The sequence below is a fragment of the Mus pahari genome, chromosome 12, assembly GCF_900095145.1.
Source record: "Mus pahari chromosome 12, PAHARI_EIJ_v1.1, whole genome shotgun sequence".
In the NCBI taxonomy this organism is placed as follows: domain Eukaryota; kingdom Metazoa; phylum Chordata; class Mammalia; order Rodentia; family Muridae; genus Mus; species Mus pahari.
The window spans coordinates 62,812,423-62,833,364 of NC_034601.1; the positions used below are offsets into that span (position 1 = coordinate 62,812,423).

Consider the following 20,942-nt stretch of genomic DNA (forward strand, 5'->3'; position numbering starts at 1 on the left):
AAGAAAAGCAGGTAAAGGTGAGCTAATATACATCTCATTGAAGACTAGTGAAGGAGGGTCTGGGTTCCTTGGGAAACAGAGTAATCTTTCTTTTTCATTCCTAACAAAGTGAGAAAAGGATTCTCGATCAGAATGAAGTCTGAGGCAATAAAAATTATTTGGGTCTCAACTTGACAATATCTTATAGCACGAGGAGGGGTTGATTTTATCCTATCATTTCTTCCCGCTCCTAACCAAATCTGGGGGCACTAACCCCGGCATAGTGGCTACATGAAATTAAGTTGGGAGAGAAGAGTGAGGTACTCATTAGCTTAGAATGTGATTAGCAATAAATAACTTTGAACTTGACTGTAGAAGCAATGGCTAGCTCATAGGGAGTGACGGAAGGGTTGTACACTAAGTCAGCACAGATAAATGAGCTGGTTAGATAAGTTACTTGATTAAAACCGTGGGAAATGAATTCAAAAGAGCAGTCATCTCAAACCAGGCAGTGCTGCAAGATAGTTTGCCATCAGAATTGTTTTAAATTTGGTTAAAACTGTATATGTCTAAATTCTTTCCTTACTAGTTACATCAATAACTAGGACATGTCCCACTGCCGCAGATGAGTTATATACTTCATTTTAGACATCCATGGATATTATGAAGGAAAGATTCTGTTCTCCAGGGCCTTGCAGTTGCCAGCAACCATCTATTTGTTGACTCAAGTGAGAGGGAGATTTATATTTTAATGTTCTCTAAGGTATCTTGTGCAAGAAGGGCTGCATCGCTTAAGAGACTTCCATTGCATGTTTCTATCTTTGGAGTACTTCTCGTCTATGCATGCAAGAGTTCTGTTTCTAAATGCAAAGGAAATGTCCCAGAAGTCCTTTGAATGTTTGTATTTGATTTCATAATTCGACAGCAGCCCAGAGAGCTAGCATATTCAGCTCTGCTTTCCAGTGTTAAGTTTTGTGGTTATCTAGATAAAACATAGATTGTATAGTACCTGTTGCAATGGTTTGCTATGTGGTTTTCATGTGAAATTTCCCATAGATGTATGTGTTGCACTACCTGACCCCACAGCTGGTAGTGCTGGCTTCGGTAGCTTTTAGGAGACAGGGCCATAGTGAAGGAAGTGGGTTTCTGTGGATAGTCTCATGGGTTGTAGCCCGGCTGAGTTCCTTTTCGTCATAGAAATGTACAAGCTATACGCAGCTCCCAGTACCATAGAGAACAGCTGGGCCTACCACTGTCAACCGCATCAAGATACTGGGAACCTGATTTGCCTCCAGTAGGTATTTTTTGTTAGGTTGTTAAGAAAAATATTGTATTATCTTTAATTTGAATTGTAAAATATATCACACTTTAAAGAATTCAGCAGTAGAGCAAAAATCATAACTTGTTTGTCTTTTGTAAAAACAATGTATATAAGTCAAGTTGCTTAAAGTAAGTTGTACCCACAGAACCATAAGTTTGAAATACAAAAGTGAAATTATTATAACTTTTAAAAGTATGAGCAGCACTATTATAATACCTACAATTATTTTCTGTCCTTCAAAATGCATTTAGCAGATTATATCTACAATTAACTTAAAAGATTATAGTGTAATCTTAAAATATCAGTCCACTTCAAATTTTCATAGGCAAATTCACTGACTTCAACAAGTAACCCATGAATATCTTTTCTTTTTTGTTTGTGCATCGTTACCTAGCAGTTATTTTAACATCACCTTTAATAAAGCCAAATGCAGTGGCTCAGTGATTAAACGTGCTTGCCCACAGAGGACAACCTGAACTTATTACAAGGTCAGAAAAGTGATCAGAGAGAACCAGCAGCCAAAATTGTCCTCTGACTTGCACAGGAGGGCTTTGGGACATCCATTCCAGCACTCACGTACACAGAGACAGTACCAATATCCTTAAAAATTTTTAAAGCACCCATGTGATAAGTATTTCAACTTTATTAACATATTGGAAATCACTGTCTTTCATGGGAATTAACTGAGCTTTTTTCTTCACCAGGTTGAAAAAATGAGGTGAAAAAAATTAATGTTTAAATCTGAAAAAATTCTTTTTTTTTTGAAAAAATGTTCATAGTCTATACAAAGATTTTTAAAAAGAAGTTACAGGAGGCATTTACATTAACATTTCATAATGTATTTAGAAGACACCCAGGTGACTAATTGTGAAATCCCCTCACAGTTACTTTGTTTGACTCAGCATATATGACAGTTCCTCCAATCAACAGATCATATAGAATCCTTGGTTTACTCTAACATATTTCTGTCATTTAATAGATAATTTACTCTAATTAACTTTATATTTTATATCTTTACCATTTTACTTTTCTTCATTATATTGGAGAATCGCTATATACTTAATGATTAAGGATCAGCTGGGTTTATGGCTAAGTATAGACTTTAAGATTATGATGTAGTAGACAAACTTAATGGTTACATAATGGCAAAAATCATTTATCCCTAGAACATCTTAAAAACAATGTATGGACTTTTTAATAGCCATAGTATTTGATAATCGTGAGTTTTGTTGAAGTTTATGATGTAAAAGAGGGAGTTGGCCTCTCTCTCCCCCATGTATGTCCTGTCCTTCCCTCCTGAGTATGGACTCGCCTAATTTTAAAAGGCCAAGTAAATGTCAACAAGATAAATAAGAATAGTTGAATCTATTCTTCTGTCTACATAGTCAGGAAGTCCCAATTATGGTTGCTGGCATCCAGGTACTCTCAAACAAGGATTTCCTTGGAGCTACTAGAGAGTTGGATGTTGTGTTCCCTATATGTATTTTCTGAAGAGATATAAGCAGTAACCTTTCTATAAGTGCTACAGAACGTGCATACCTAATTCACACATGAATATCCTTATGGTTTCCTAAATATGCCATAGTATTTCAGGCTCAGCAGAAGTAATAGTACTCTCCTTAAAGACAGTATTTTATTCTTGGATAGGGGAGGGTAATTTCTTCAGACATCCAGAGCATATAAACATATATAATTTATATGTTATAGTCCAATTTCATGGAGTGGAAATAATGAGCTAAAAATATCTGGAAAGACATGTGGATTTGGGGTATTAGGAGAGGTCCTGTAATGAATAAGAAAGTTTAAAACCACTGCATCACTTGTGCTTAGCATCTCGTCCTCTTCTCAGAGATTACAAGTTAGGGTTTGTGTACAAAGGACAGGTACAAGAATACCTGTTTCAGCTTCCAAGTTTGGCGGGTGGGTAGCTTTCTCCCTTTAGGATGGCCTAGACATTTGTCCTTGTCTCCCAATTCTATGTGCAAAAATGAACTATCAAATATATGGGAACTTTATTCTCATATTCTGCATTGTTTGCTTTTAGTTTCTGAGCATAGAGTTGGTTTTCTTATGATACTGCAAGCTGGGATATACCAGGTGAGAGGAACCATGTTGAGATAGAACCCTTCTGATGGTAAATCCAGTGGTCAACAGCAGGAGGCCAAGAGAGAATTTCTGTCCAATGGTGGAGAAAGAAAGCCAAGCCAAGTGAGAAACCCACTCCACATACAATGTTGTCACCCTGTTCACCCCAGGAAGGCCCACTTTCCAGCTCTGAGAATGTTTCTTTTTATTATTATTATTATTATTATTTTCTTAATTTATATTTCAAATGCTATCCCAAAAGTTCCCTATATCTCCCCCGCCCCTGCTCCCCTACAATCCTCCTTAGAATAAGGAACAAAATACCCATGAAAGGATATAGGTACAGAGACAAAATTTAGAGCTAAGATGAAAGGATGGACTATCCAGAGACTACCTCGTCCGGGGATCCATCCCATCATCAACCCCCAAACCCAGATACTAATGCACATGCCAGCGAAATTCTGCTGAAGGGACCCTGATATAGTGGCCTCTTCTGAGAACGTTTCTAAAGAATGACCATGACCGTGCGTCATTCTTATGCTATTGGAAGTTTTCTAAAGCAGCTAAAAGTTAAGTGACGCAGGTTTTAATACCCTGAAAGTTAAAAGCAAGTTGCCCACTTCCAACTTAATTATTATATTATTCTGTTTACTTTCTTCTTTTTCTCTTGTCAATATAAGCTATACCCTGACTAAATGAGGCAAGGGTTGCCTGAGGAAATGTAACATCAAAGGGAACACACTGAAGATAAAGAATTTTAATTCTAATATAAAAGGGATAATTAGACTATTGCATAGAAAGAAGAATTTTGTAGTGTACCACACTTGGACATGTTGATTTTTTTTTTAACATTTTTTACCTGTACCACCATTAAAAAAAAAAAAATGGCATGCAGCCTTTTCTTTGAATTTGATGGTGATCCTATAGCTAATTTTGTTTTCAAAGCATAAATTAATGAAACAACAAATATATTTTCCCGTGATGCAGTTTAAGGATGCACTATGAGCAGTAAGCTTTCCTTTTCACTCTGCTTGATGATTAAGTGTTCCAGTTGTTATGAAAATGATAAGGAATAACTGGTAAATTTATCTTAGAAACTACCAAAGATATTAAAATCTCTTGTGAGAATGCATTCTTTCCCAACCCCTAGAGCTTGTTAATATTTATGTGTCCCCTCCCGTCGATTCATCTGCATCATGTAGTTAAAGGTGTCACTGCCACCTTCTGTTCTCTATTCGCCTCTCTAACTTTTGAAAGGCTCCTTCTGCTCTCCTACACGTGGGACATTCTACTGCTTGCTGACCTCTGCAGCCTGTCCATGATCCCCCTGGCCTAGCTGATTGAGTCATCTGGTCTCCCTTCCCTCCTTTTCTGGCTTCTCTCACACTGTACCTGTCTCATCAGAACTGTCAGCCTCTTTTGGTTCCTTCCTTACTCTCCGCTGTTGAGAAAGTCCACTTATTTTACATTTTGATCATTTCTTTAAAGCACTTTCCAAAGTCATTATTTCAACGTCTAACTTTGAATTATAAACTGTCAATATGAAGTTTGTAACTTATTACCTGACCCTCTTACCAGGACACTGAAGTGACTACGAAGTGATTGGTTCCAAAACTGACATCTTTTCCTTTAAAAACCTAGGTGTGCCATTATGGGTTGTTAGTATGCAGCCATCGAAGTTGAAGGCATCTGACCTCTGTAGTCCACCGCTACCTCTCCCTTTTAAGACTTAGAGAGAGGATCTCATTCTGTTGCTAAGTTTGATATCAACCTTAACCTCACTGTGGAGCCCACGCTGGCTGCAAGCAACACTCCTCTTGCCTCTGCCCTCTCTGTCCTGGATTATACAGTCTCCTTATCTTCCTACACATATCAGCTCTGACAGATTAACTCCTATTTATCATTGGTAAAGAGTGGATCACAGCGTCTGCTGTACTAGTAGGCAGTTGTATCAATTTCAGTATTCAGTAAGTGATAAATTTGGGTGACTCATGATGCTTAAAAAAAAAAAAAAAAGTTTCCAGGTCCTGGTAGTTTGTACCTTTAATCTCCACACTCCAGAAGCAGAGGTTTGAAGCCAGTCTGGTCTACTGAGTGAGTTTCAGGCCAGTCAGGGTGTCACAGAGAAACCATATCTCAAAAAAAAAAAAAAAAAAAAAAAAAAAAAAAAAAAACAAACAAACAAACAAAAAAAAACAACCAAAAAACCAAACAAAATCTTCAATCCATTGTAGTACTTGTACCACTAACAACAACATCATCATCATCAACAACAACAAAATCACACAGCCTGAATTTATTAGGATTTTACTGAGTATGGAAATTATTATCTTTTATATCTATATCTAATTTCCGATACTGTGTACTTGATTTTTCCTATTTAAATTTGTAGAAAAATATTTGAGGCTATACCAGTAATGTTAGAAATGTATTAAACAGCATAAAATTATACAGTAGAATTGGTAGTACAATAAATTATTTCTTAGTGTCTCATCACTCTCTTAATGACATGATGAAACACCATGTTCAAAGCAAATTACATAAGGAATGGTTTATGTGGGACTCACAGGTCCAGGAGGTTTGGACCACAGTGGGTGTGGGGAGCTAGCAGCAAACAGTGACAACAGTTGAGAGTTCATATCTTGAACTGTAAGCAGAAAATAGAAATGACATTGGGAATAGCATGAGACCTAAGCCTCCCTCTGTGACAAACTTTCTCTGGCAATGCTTTACCCTCTAATCCTTCCCAAACAGCTAAGGACTAGGGACCGAATATGCAAATGCCTGAAACTTAAGGGGGATGTCCCATTCAAAACCTCACATTTAGTGTTCTCACCCTTTCTTCCCACTCATCACATAGGGGTTCTATTTTAATAGATCTCAGAAATAATAGTAAGTTATATATGTATATATTACTGAATGATAGTCTAGAATGTCTGCCAATTTATGAATATTTAGATATTCATGAGTCCTGACATCTGTCACTTTGAACGTTAAAAGTTCCTTTTTACTCTCAAATACCTGACACGTTTAATGAACCTTTGTAAAGTTTTGAGAAGTTTGGAGGAAACTTTGATAAAATGTTCATATTTCCCCAGAAATACATTCATATTTCAGTCTCTGAAGGACTCAGATAGCTACTGTAATGTGCTGCGATTCCAGAGGCTGATTTCTTCTTTTTAGTTCAATTAATTGGTCTCTTGGATATTTCCTTACTCTTTAAGCCTGCTATTATTTTATTTCTGAATATATTCCTTCATGTTGTTTAAAACCTTAAAACATTCATTTTTACATAAATGATATTTATATTTAATATTAAGTTTTATTCATGATTTTATCATATTTCACTTCAAGTCTTGCATTTACTAATCAGAAGAATGAGAGTTTATTTAGCTGTGTCTCATAGCAGTTACATGGTCAGTTCAATGATGTGAATTCACATGAATGTACATTCACATGAGTGGCTACCAAAAATAGAGCTGAAATGCAGCCCCGCTAATATAATATAATGTAATATAACATAATATAATATAATAAGGTTTAAGTTTCAAGATATCCATGTGCACAGGGAGAAAGAAGAAGAACAGAGTTCTCTTTGGAAGATTCAATTCCTCATACCCATCATTAGACAAAACATAGAGGGGAGATTACTGTCAAGGCTAGGAAAAAATTCTCTTGTTGATAAAGTAATTTTATAAACTAAAAAAAATGGGAAATCAAGTTTCTCTAAGAGAGAAAAAAAAAAAACTGTATCTCAGTCACAGGAAGTAACCTGTGTTTAGCCTCGGTGATAAAGACTGAACAAAATCCAGGCAGTATGATTAGAAATTGCAAGTCAGAGAACGGAGGGAGACACAGAAGCAGGTTCCTGGGTCATGATCCCATTGGTGAATGGGTACTGGTCCTGTGTACTAAGAGTTAAAGAAGAATCCACAGCAAAGAAAATCCAGATTTTCAAATGGAAATGAGTAGTGCATTTGGAGGACATGGATACAAATTGGCAAAGCCAAACCCAGCACCAAGCAAAGTGCTCCTTATAGGAGTTGACTGTCTTCTCATTGCCAAACCGTTTCTCTCTTTTATAATGTTGTCCTTTGGTTTACCAAAATGGAAAACAGTGCTATTTCTTTCTGTTCATGCTGTGTTCACCTCTCAGGGAGACTTACATATGATTTATGTATGATGCTCTCAATGCAATTATCTTGAAAATATTAAGGTTGTTTATGTGATTTTCACTCTTGCATCTTAATAGCCTTCAAGCCTGGTTGATACACCAATTCATAAAATCATATTTTGTTAAAAACCTCTGAAGAGTTTTGTAAAGGGCAGTGTCTGAAGGACATATTGCTCACAACTGTCCCGTTGCATTTGAACTTTTTTTTTTTTTATTTCTGTTGACATTGCTAACCCAAAATGAAGCAATCTTTATATTTAAAAACAGTGATTATTTAACTGAATGTTTTAGTAAAAGGAAATAAACCAAAAACCAAACCAAACCAAACCCAAAGAAATGATAAATCACATGGCAGCATGATCCAAAGGGAAGAAGCAGTGAGGGCTTGTGCAGGCTTCTGACAAAGGCGTTCTGGACATGAGTGGGGGACCTGTGTATGTGCTTGTGTGTGAAATATGAGGTACAGTCCCCAGCACCACCAAACTGAAGCAAACACAAGTTTTTTGAAGACTAACCAGCCATAACGTAGAGTATTAACAGCAGCAATCCTAGACCATGCAAAGCACAAAGGCAGGACAGGTCAGTAATAAATATGCTTTATTTGCAGCTCTTGTCCCCTATCTTTCCTGGCATGTGCACATTCAGAGACGTTTTCTATACGTATTGTTTGAAACAAGCACAGGGGGTGGGGGTGGGGGAGACAATAGACAGAAAACAGACATCAAGTTTGACTGCTAGCCAAGAGGCTTTATGCCCGAATGGCTTCAGAAAGTCGCAATAAGTACTTTTCTGAAACATTTGTAAATGGGAAGGATATTTGTATTGAATAACTTTTGTTAGATTTAAAGTCACTCCTGTTGTGGCACTTACGTATGTCGGAAGCACCTGGGAAAGTTTTAACTGCTTTTATTCAATAGTTTTTTTGAGTTATCATGTATCTCATGTATCAGAATTGTTTTCCGTTTGGTAAATACAAAAGCATTAAGCGTTGTATAATAACCCTTCTCTATTGATAGTTCTGTAGTGTAGCATTTCAAAGCCTACTTGTTTGTAGGCATGTCTGTGTTCATTCTACTGAAGATATGCATAATATAATCTGATTTTGTACTTACAGGCACAGAGAATAAGGTATTTTTGTTTTTTGTTTTGTTTTGTTTTTTAATCATTTTATTTTCGTTTAAATTTCAAATGATAGCCTCCTTCTCAGTTACCCCTCCACAGACCCCCCAACTCACCCCCCTTTGCTGCTATGAGGGTGTTCCTCCACCCACTCACCCACTCTTGCCTCACCACTCTAGCATCCCCATACACTGGGCCTTTGAACTTCCATAGGAACAAGGGCCTCCCCTCCCTTTGATGCCATACAGGGCCATCCTCTGCTACCTATGCAGCTGGAGCCATGGATCCCTCCATGTGTACTCTTTGGTTGGTGGTTTAGTCCCTGAGAGCTCTGGGTGGTCCAGTTACTTGATATTGTTCTTCCTATGGGGTTGCAATCCCCTTCAGCTCCTTCAGTCCTTCCCCTAGCTCTTCCATTGGGGTCCCCAGGCTCAGTGCAATGGTTGGCTGTGAGTATCTGCATCTGTATTGGCCAGGGACTGGTATGTTTTTGGAGTTTTCTGTTTGTTAGTTCATTTTGTTTTGACAGGCTTCCTATTCAGACACTTAACCTAAGCATTTACTTTCTCTACTGTGTCTAACTCATAGATTTGACCAAATCCAAAAAGAGTTTTGAATTGATAATAGACTGCAGCTTGTTTTACCACCCCCCTCTGGTCTTTTCATGCATAATTTATCAGGAGTACAACATCATCAGCTAATACAGAAGAACAGAGTGGACCCACCTTGCTGTCATATACCTAGCATTCAGCACTGCACCCCAGACACTTATCCTGCTCTACTAATGGAAATTAATGAGTACTCCCACATTAGACAGTGTAAGAGGAAGGACACAGCATTTGTTCTAGATCCCCATACCTCTTATTTAGGAGGCCAAAGAACTATAATTTATCATCTGTTCGGTATAGCCTTTTAGTTTTATATTCACCATTACAATTTTTGAGGATACTAAATAGGGCACCAGTCTCTTCTTATTTTAATAACGTAGAATAGAAAGCATGTAATTTATGACTGCCATTGGGAATCACCCTTCTCTGTCAGGTATTTATTTAAATTCTCCCTATAGGAGTATCTTGAAGAAAGAAGTAGAAAATTTAGCATGGCTATGTTTCGTGATTCGCTCTTCAGTGATGTGGATGCATTCTCAGATATATCCATGTCATTTTTGGTCATTGGCATCTCCTGTTGTAATTAAACTATTCTCATACACGAGACTTGACTCAACTTCTCTGCCCACGGTAGTGCTTGCATGGCTGGCGTTCTTTCTGGTGGGATATACTCTTTCCCTGAGCTCAGCTCCCCGTTTCCCATTTCCACTGGCTGTCCTTCTGTCCCTCTGGACTACAGATTCCTATTCCGAGTCGTTGTCTTCTGTACAGGAAATAAAGTGTCTTAATTTCTGCCTCCTTCTATCCCCTTCTGCCCCTGATTTATGGGTCCTTCCCTGTGTTTCTCTATGCTGTTCCTGAGCCTAGTACACAGAGATGTAGGCCACTTCATAACAAAGATAATTTCCTACAATTCCTAGATTACTTCTGAAGACTACCTTCCTCTGCATATGTAAGATGTAATGTAGAAACAATCTTCCTTCACCTCCCAATACTGCCAATCCATCCTCTCTCCATCTAATCCTTGCTGAGGTATTCTCTCACCCCTCTCCCACTGTTTCTGTTAGCATAGCTTGTATCTTTTTGACCACCCACTTCGTCTTTCCTTCCCCTTAACTTTATAGGCTTTATAAGAGAGAGATGGTATTGGTTGGCACATGCTACATGTGCTTACAAGCAGTATTGACTATGTAATCATCAATTAGAGTTGTGCACATGACCAGTGCAGAGCGAAGAGGAACCACTGGTTGTAGGCAGCACACATAAGCATACAGATCTGTGTCAAGGAGGGAGGGTAGTGATTACAGTCTATTTTTCTAGAAAGGAAACTATCAGAGCCCAGATTAGAAAATTGTTTTATCCTGTGTCCCTCACTTTGTTAAGAACACACTCATTACGGGCCTGAAATACAAAGTAGTTTAAAATAGAAGACTCCTTTAAAAGATAGTTTTCATACAGTTAAGCAAAGAACTAGAAGGGATTTTTCCCCCTCATTAGGACTGTGTATTATTTTCATATAAAAATAAACTGAGGAACAACAAAGAAATTATACATATATAAAATCACTGAAGCCACTGTAGACTTTAATTAATTCCTAGGTAAAATTAGTATGCATTGCAGTTTAGAGAAACAAAATATACAAGCGTGCTAATCAAAATGTTCAGCTACCAGAGCTGGGGCTTTTCATTAGTTATATTGTCTGGAATTTCATCACTCTACCAGCTGGCTTCTTGTCAATTTATAGCCTGGACCTTTACATCAAACAGGAAAAAAAAATTAATTACAGGGAAAGGAATCCCAATAGGAATTTTTTGCTTAGAGGTTTTTCACAATTAACCAGACATGAATGGGAATGTGTACAGCGGAAATAGAAAGGAAGAGAAAGAACTTTGTTGAATTTTCTAGAATCATTAACTGTAGCAGCCTGAGCCGCCTGCCTGCCTGCCTATTTTGTCCTAAAGTCGTTTCACCAAATATGTCAGCCATCTCTTTTCTGAAAGCACTCAAGTCTGGTGCGCCATTGAACTCAGTGAATCATGACATGAACTGAAAAAGTTCTTACAAGTTGTCCCGAGTGAGAGCTCAAAAATTGTTCGCTTGCCTTCATTTTGAATTTGGTAACATTTTGTACGTTATACTCCTGATCATAATCCTAACTTAACGAGCTGAGAGATGCTTTGGGGGTGACTGTCTGGTTACCTGTAATGTGGGTTTAGACTAAAAGTACTATTCTCAAGTGTTGCAGTCACTGCCTCTGGGTCCCACAGTAATTTCAAATGTGACTCTCATAAGCCTCTTATCTGTTGAAGAAACCAACCAGAAGTTTTCAAAATGCTTCTTTCTTATTTTCTTTTGTTATGTTGCTTAGAAAAATTTCCATGTGACCCATATTCCTAAATTCCAAGATTCAAATAGAGCCTTCGTTTTTTAAATACATTGTTGACTACAATGCCTAGAAAGTATAAAGAAAACATTTCCACTTAAGAAAAGTTTATATAGGCCTACACCTAGGATGCGTTACTGAGGATGCCAGGCAGTCACCCAGAACCTGATGAGCCCAGGTTCTGACTAGTTATGGAATTAAACAAGGAGTGTACGCATACCATGTGATGTGCATACATAGCATTTATGTGTGATCTGTCATAGTATTTTCCATTTAGTTAACTTCAAATGCTTATTAATACCATGCTGTTCCCAGCCCATAGGATTGTCTGTTCTGAAATAAACTCACCACCTTCTTGGCCATCACAAGAATACATTTATGTTCCCAGTTATTTTTAATATAGAGCAGTCCCTAGTTATCAGCTCATTTCGATGTTCATATTTCACTGCACTGTTTTGAGCAGTGCCATATTTCCTAAATAATTTGTAGACCACAACTGAGGAGAACATTTTTTTTTTAACTTTTTGTAATGATAGTATTTTTCTTCATTAAGGTTGCGAGCAGGGAGCTACTAACAGGCACTTTGCAGGTTTGGTGGTTCACCCTGTGAATGCCTTGCTGCTCTTCCAAGGTCACCTTCAGAGGCTTCACATGATTTAATTCCATTTATTTTGCACTTGTGTCTATGGCTTTGAACAAAAATAAATAAATAAATAAATAAATAAAAATAAAAATAAAAAAGAAATTTCATGTTGGGTTTGTCTGCCTCAAACTTAATTTGCTGCAGGTCGGCTCATTTACAGCTGTGATAACATCAAACCTCACCCTGTAGCATGTATTTCCTGTGCTGTCACTGGTACAGGTTTCTGTAGTTTTGTTATTGCTGTGGTTGTTGTTGCTGCTGCTGCTGCTGTTGCATAGCTTTCTGATGGTTTCAGGTTTTTAAAAACAGTCTCTCCAGGGAAGATTTTTTACAGTAGATCTGAACCAGTGGGTCTCCCTCCTCCTGTGGGTTCTGACCCTTTAGTGGTTGAATGATAATTTCTCAGAGGCCACATATCAGATGTTTTGCATGTCGGATATTTAGATTTTTGTTTATAACAGTAGCAAAATTACAGTTAGGAAATAGCAACAAAAATAGCTATGTTTGGGGAATCACCACAGCATGAGGGACAATATTAAAGGAGGTCCTCGTTAGGAATGTTGACATCCTCTGGTATGATGTGAATAGAGACCAATGTGATTGCTTAATGAGAGTTTTATCATATTACTGCTTTAAAAAAAAAAAAAAGAGCTCTATTTTTCTTTCTTTGAAATTTGATTCTATGTTCTATATTAAATAAATATGCTTATTAGTTTATTTTTATTTTAAATGAGTAAACTTGTTTGATAACATACAATAAATGAAAGCTGCAGTGGATACAAAATTCTTAATTTGGGTCATGATACTAAATATTTGTCCAGGACTTTAATTTACATAACCCAATGAGTCTCACTGGGCCTCTCATATACTCCTGGATATGGGGCCATTGGCTGGAGCTCAAGTCCACACCCTTAAAGAACTGGTTCTCCCTCACTGAGAGCCATCACTGTCCTGTAGCTCTGCTGAGGGGTGAAGGCCTGTCCAGGCCAGCTTACGAATTTGATCTTGAATAGGTTTTGACTTTGAGTGAAGTATCCTAGCCCTGTCCATTACATGGTGATTCTCCCGGTTCTTCCTGACCTCTAGCTGTTTCCACTTTTCTGTCCTGTCTTATGAGATGGTCCTTGAGGCTTGGCGGGAGGTGTGGTATGGATGTCCCTGTGTCTGAATACTCCACTGATACTCATTCTTCCCAAAGAAGGATTCTAAGTGTACCAAAAGGGGGCCTCTTGTCTAAACGAGCATCTTAGAGTCATTGTAGGCTCACAGGGACAGAAACCTGTCTTTCCGCTGGTATTCTATGTACAGATCACGTGAAACATTTTCATTTAGAAGAAAATAATAAAATTTTGCAGAACTGTTACTTTTATGATGCTAAAGCTACGATGTTTAATGTAAACTGCACAGTTTTGTTTTGTTTTGTTTTCAACAAAGTTAACCATTCAAAGCAATTCCATGGTGGATCATTTTAAACTGTGTCTGGCTTCTGATTCTCTTCATTATAACTAGAAGTAATATTTAAATTAATTCTTGTCCAAGTGTCACAGTTGTACACAGTTACACATGGACCAAATTACAGATACATGTCTAAAGTAACCAGGAAATCTGAGGAAAGGGAATGGACAAAAATTTATAACGTGTGCCGACAGTGGTATAGTAGAATAATCTCTTATTTTAATCAGCTGAAGCTGAACCATGGCGTTTCAGAGTCGAAATGTGATACTTTTTGGTTTTGTTGCCGTTGGTGATAATGTGTGTAATCGTGATGTATGTGTGTGATTCAGGTGAGTATATAGGTATAGGTGCCTATGTGCATAAATGGAGACAGGAGGAGGACATCAGGTGTCCTTCTCTGTTGTTCTCCACCTTACTGCCTTGAGTCAGTAGCACGCTGATTTGGCTACGCTGACTGGCCAGTGTGCCGCAACTCTCTGCCTGTTTCCAGCCTGAGATGCCAGGTTATACCACATGTAGCCTGTGTTTTAAGAGAATTGAGCTCACATACCCAAGATTATACAGCAAGTGCTCTTCCTCCCTCAGCCACCTCCGCAGGCTTGGTACATTCTGTTTGTAAAGTAGATGCCTACATGATTTAGAGAAGGCAGATCTCATGAGTTACATTCTTAATTTACTTTTAAATAAATTTGGAAATGTGGAATTATAGAGTTCTCTTAGTAAGAGATGCTACTATTTCTACCTGATTTGTACATTTGAGAAATGTTTTATTTGTTTTAATACAGGTAACGAGTTTGGGCATCCTGAATGGTTGGACTTCCCAAGGAAAGGAAACAACGAGAGTTACCATTATGCCAGAAGGCAGTTTAATTTAACTGACGATAACCTTCTTCGATATAAGTTTCTAAATAACTTTGACAGAGATATGAATAGACTGGAAGAAAGATGTGGTTGGCTTTCAGCTCCGCAGGTAAGCTCTTCGCTCTGAATGTGATGTTTTAGTCACCAGTGCGGGGCATGCATAGAATGGCAATCGGTTTAAATCTGCATGCAGACCCTCTGAGCGGCACTTCATTATGCAAGTGTGTAGTGTGCCCTGTAATGTACTGTAGGTTGTCAAAACATGTCACAGGATTCTCTCCAATAGATAATGGAAATCTTAAGTGTCCAACTGGCCCCTGCTTAGTTTCCTGTTTAGTTGGTGGTTGTTGTTTAAATTTAGTAATTTTCATTTCAATTGGTTAAAAATAAATGGCAGACGCTCTGCATGAAACCCATTTTGGAAATTGCTGTAGAAACATCTTAATTGTTTTGACTGGTTTTTCTTTGTGTAAATAATTATGCTGTCATAAAGAAACTGCATTGACAACATGTAGGGTTTTTTATTCCTGTTTCCCCTTCTTTACTGGTCTCTAACTTGTCATTTCAGTAGATGCCATTATACCTGCATGCTGCTTTGTATTTTGCATAAGTCTGAACTCTCCTCTGAAATTAAAGTCTCTGTTTTCAATAATTTGCGAAAAAAAATGTAATTAACAGGTGCAAATTTTACCCAGACTTTCTCCCCCTCCTTGCCCAAATTAGCATATAGTATGTGCTAGTTAAAATCCATTGACTTTCTTTTGATACTGTTTGAAATTACTGTCAATGTCATTTTACTTTGGCATCTATGGTTTGTTTAGTGACTGAACAAAGGTATTTGTATATTCAGTAAGACAGGCTACATGATTTGTAAGCTTTAATCATGTTTATTAGGCACTCCATTTCCAGAAAAAAAAAAAAAAAAAAAAAAAGCCAAATGCTGCTCCCTTTCAGTAGGAAAAAGGTGAATACCAAAAGGCACAGTGTTTGTTCTTACTGTTAAATTGCTAAGAGATGCTGCTGATCAACATGGCAATAAATCTACAGCACTAGACTTGGTTGAGAGTGAATTGAAGATGCAAGGGCTTTCAAAGACAGCTATTAACAGGGATCCAGGAATGTGCAAATGTAATTTATTTTTCAGACATTTTCATATTATTAAGAAATAGTCCCACCAAGTTGCAGTGATCTTTAGCTTAACATAGACCATGGACAGAGTTATGTGAAAACGTATGATTTTTAGAATAATTGCAATTTCAAAAGTGGGTATAATATTATAGTAACGTTGAAAAAATAATTGTATTTGTATTTACTTTACTTCATTAATCTGGTTACTAAAACAAAGTCTTCTGAGAAATGCATTTTATCCTTAGATCTGATATACACAAATACTGTGTACTACAACTGCTATGGTTTTTACTCCAAAGTTACCCACAACACTGACTGACCCTCTGTTTGTGCTCTCACAACGGAACACAGACAGTGGGGTTTTAATATTCTTTAAGCTACTCTTGATACTGTTTGTCACAATTGTAACATTCAAAAACTGTAGAGCTCAGAGATTCCCTGCTGGTGTAATAATGAGCCACGTGTGTTAACGATAGAGGAGAGAAACCTGTAGGAAGTCGTTTGCTTATAGCAGCATCGCGGATAATGTAAAAGTGATGTGCTATCCTTGCAGGCCTACGTGAGTGAAAAACATGAAGGCAATAAGACAATCACCTTCGAGAGAGCAGGACTTCTCTTTGTTTTCAACTTCCACCCAAGCAAGAGCTATACGGACTACCGAGTCGGGACAGCGATGCCAGGGAAATATCCTTTTCTCTGCCAGTGAATGTGCCTATTGAAATATAATATTTCATAGTATAAGCATATGGAAAAAAAGACTAACAAGGATATTGAACTCAGTCTCCTCATCTGAAAAGTGAGGGACTTGAGATAACTGTTTGCCTAGCTCATTTGGACTGAATGGTTCATGATCTAAAGACTCTGAAAATTATGCTTCTGAAAAAAATTTGAAAGTATTATTTTGTTCTAATAAGCAATTAATTCTCACTTAGTTTTTCTATATAAAATTTTTCATCGTTGCATCGAATGATTGTCTCTTACCCCACTTCCCTGTCTAGCGAGGAAGACTATACAATTCAATACTCTGTCTTCTTTCAATATCTCTTCTAACATTTAGGCCATGATTCACTTTTTAGATCAGAATTGTCAGGGAAGCCAAGAAGGGAGGGATGCGCAAGACAAGGAGCAAGCAGAATATTTCCAATGCTGTCTCCTTATTTATAGTCACAGACACCATGGGGTCTGTTTCAATCCTTTCTGATATTTTTGTTATTTCACCCAATTCTTACTGAAGCAGAGATGTATAAAACAAAAGTGTTATATGCGACAGAAAGCAATAAATGGTTGAGAAGCAAAGTATCCCATGGGAAAACAAGTCAAGGACAGGGTAAAGCAGAGAAGGGAAGGATGAGAGGCCTAAACTCGGGACATTAGTATGGAGATAGTAACATAAGGAAGGCCAGCCCCGTGGCTGGACCATAGACCATCCTTAGATAACGGGTAGTACTAAAGAGTAATTAAAGAATGATGACTATAATTAAGGTTCTAAGAGATAAGGCTAACAGCACCAACTGAGATCGTGTAAGAGCAGATTTTTAAAGCTGTATTAATTAGTTTAAGCCATTTTTCTTAAGATTTAATGATAGATGGTTGAAGGTTTTTGAACTAGGAATTTATTTGATAAGAATGTTTGTACCATGACAAGTTTTAATGTCTGAGTCTGCATGGAAAGAGAGATTTCAAGTTCAGGTGTTCATCATGGGATATTGCAGAATACCTAAAGCGTAACTCAGGTGTGAACTAAGGTGCTAGAGACAGAATAGCAACTGGCACATGAAGCTCTCTCTCTGAAGTAATGGACACAGCAGCTATTTGTAAGAGGAGTTATAAAGTCTCAGTCCTTTTAGGTTTTATTTTAAAAGGTTTTACATAATAAATATTTATCATATTCTCCCCCCTCCTTCAATTCATCCCAGATCTTTCTACTACCTAACTTGATGTTCTCTCTCTTATCTTCTCTGTCTCTTAAAAAAAAAGGAAAAAACAAAAGACACAAAACAAAACGAAATGGCCAAATAGATAACCTATAAACAAGAAAACTAATAAGACCAAAATACTAAAAACAAACAAACAAACAGACAAAAGCCCACAGACAGACAGAACCCCACAGAACAACCCCAAGTCCACTTGATTTGTTGGCTAACTTTCATGAGCATGAGGCCTGCCCTGGAATATGGTTTATATAGCAGGTGACAATGCACTGGAGGGAACTGGTTTGCCCTTTCCTAGCAGATAACAACTTCAAATACCTCCTTGGCTAAGGGTGGGACTTGGTGTCTAGTTTACCTCCTCAATGCAGAGTGGTGGTGGTGGTCTTTTGTGAACTTGTGCAGGACTTTTGTGTTCTGTTACAGCCTTTATGAGTTTTCAGTCCTGCTTGATTAGAAAAATACTATTTCCTTGGAGTTATCTTTCATTTTGGGAACTTAGAATCTTTTGTGCCTTGAGAGGCGGGGTTTGATAAAGACTTCTCACTTAGGGCTCCATGAGCATTTAGGGCATAGTGCTCCAAAGTCTCTCAATCTAGACACAGTATTCATTGTGTGTCTCTTTGTTAATTTCCATCTACTGCAATGAGCTTTTCCAATGATGCTTGAACAATACTCTAGTGGACTGGCATAGCAATATCTCAGCACAAGTCATTTTATCGCTATGTTCCTTCAGTAGAATAAGAGTAGCAAGTATTCCTTTAGTCCTATTGGCTATCTAGTCTCAGGTTACTGGCTACTTTAGAAGTGTCAGATAAGGGTTTGATCTCATGGGGTGAGCTTTGAATTCAATCAGGAAGTGCTTGTTTACTTCCTAACATTTCTGCCACAGTTGCACCAGCATATTTTGTGGGCAGCATGCTTTGGTGGTCACAGGGGCTGTAGCTAGGTGATGCTGATGGTTGCTTCTCTCCTACAGTAGCACAGAAAGTCTTTTCCAGCAACATGAACCATAGCCAGTAGGGGTAACTCTTCTATGTGGACACCAGCTCCATTTCTCCATATTTGGTAGCATAGGTAAAATGTGTTTTCAGCAATAGGGCCTTACCATCAGGTTATAGAGGAAAACGAATCACCTTGGTGACTTTTAGTGGGACCTATGGGACCTCTTTGACTAATGTCTCAACATGATGTAACTCATCACTACCACTGGATAATTTGCTTGAGATGTGTAGATGGGGTATTGTCTCTCTTACTATATGGTGACTCAACTTAAATTTCTTTCATAACTTAAATTTATATGTATATATTTTAAGAACCCTTTACAGTAATAAATTTCTATGTGGTTATTCAAAAAGCCTTTAGTGTAAATTATCCCTCTCCATCTTCCTTTTCTTCATATTCTCCATATTCTCCATATTCCATGCCATCCTATGATTTTCCCAGCTAACCCTATGATTCTTGTTTCCCCCAATCTCTTATAATACTCCTGGTCTGTTTCCTGTATCACATAGATTTGTGCCCTGCGAATCCTTGTTTATTTCTATTGTCTGCCTAATTCATGTCTTTCAACCAAAAATCAAAAACTAATTTATGTATGTTATTGCTTATCCTAAAGACATTTGCATTTTAATGTCTCTTTTAATACACAACAAAAAATTTTAAGGCCTATTGGTTTAGAGGAATTTTGCTATAATGGTGATTTGTTTTCTAGATAAAGAAGCAGGGGCGTACTTCCAAAATAAGCTTGTATAATGCCTCATGATTACCCACATAAAAACAATAGCTCATTCTAACTCAAAAACTAAAATCATACTGTCATCTTGGTTTTAAGAAGTAGCATTCTGCCAATCTAGTCCATTCCCACCCTTGCTGATAAGTGGCTGCTAATAAAACAGTTTCTTATTCTAAGGATGTGCTCTAAAAGATGAACATGGAAGTCTTAATTATTAAAAACAGGGGCTTCCTTATACCGCCTCTCCCCAGCCTTCCCTCTTTCAGACCAAATGCCAGGGGTTCCTTCCATCTTTTGTTTTCTATTTTTCTCTCCTTTCCTTCCTTCCTTTATCTTTTACAGAGTAAATTCTATTTCCACCCAAAGTAAGGCATCACCCTGACTTCAGATTATCTGAAGCTGTCAGATGGAGCTGCACAGTTTTCCAGATGTGGATAGGCAAGTGGGAGGTCAGGTGCCACATCTGCTGTGTTACCATGCTGATGATGTTTGATGAGTAGAGTTACAGTGTCCTCATCTCTACCAACAGCAACCACATCATACATTCTGCTCCCATTAAACTCTCTCATTCAATGAAAGAGATTGTCATGAGATGCTCTTATCTCATAATCTTTATTCAGTAAAAAAAAAAACAAAAAACTTTAACTTAAATTTTTAGATGTATCATTGAGCATGAACACATACAGTGGGCATTAATATTTGCCTTCTAATTGTTTGAAAAAGATGGCAAAGGAATTCTTCAGGGGGTGGTTATTTGCAATTGTAACTTTTATTTACCTGAGGTACTTGTCGTCTCAGAGGCTTGCTTCTGACTAAGATGGTCCTTCTAGTTCTTTCTGAACTCTAGCTGGCTGGTTCAACTCAGCTATTCTTGCCCAAACTCTTCTTCAAGCTGACTCCTAAAAGCTCAAACTGGCTTCTCCTGGCTTCTGACTGTGTCGCTCTGCTTGGCCCCAAACTAACTCTGCTAATATGTTCTAATCTTCTGGCTCCTTCTAACATGGCTTCACTTGCCTCTGCTGAACTCAAGAACAAGCTCAACCTCACTGTACTGCACACACTGCACTGACTCTCGACTGTCACCAGATCGCAGAGATCTGCATTGCTCTGTTGTCTTAGCGCTGGGATTAAAGTCATGCACCACCACTCCTGGATCTAAGCTTCTCTTTTCCTGAAACTTGTTCTATACCAGGCTGGCCTTGAACTCAGAGATCTGCTTGCCTCTGTCTCCTGGAATTAAAGGCATGTCTGTATTCCTGCTGGATCACACAGACCTAGAAGGTCTTTAGGTTATGACCCCTTATCAGAGCAGCCACATTCCCGGATTAAACTTCCTCCAAAGTTCTCCATTGCTAATCTGTTAAGATTTTGCCAAATACTTTAGGCACAGAGAGATTTCTTCTTGCAATTTCTTATTGTCCCAAGCTTAATGTTCTCTTTATAATCCATAACGCTTTGCAAGTCTCATTTGATTTTGGCCTTTCCCCACTTTTACTTACTCGTTCACCTTTAAACTATTACAG

At 37.9% G+C, this 20,942-nt stretch overlaps 1 protein-coding gene across 1 annotated transcript in view; it reads left to right on the forward strand.

The window, feature by feature from the left end:
• The window catches only part of Gbe1 (1,4-alpha-glucan branching enzyme 1), a 231,774-nt gene that overhangs the window by 187,687 nt on the left and 23,145 nt on the right, over positions 1–20,942 (forward strand). The window contains exons 13-14 of the mRNA XM_021209248.2: positions 14,553–14,737; positions 16,310–16,440. Coding sequence (XP_021064907.1) covers positions 14,553–14,737; positions 16,310–16,440 — 316 coding nt within the window. The remainder of the gene's footprint in view (positions 1–14,552; positions 14,738–16,309; positions 16,441–20,942) is intronic.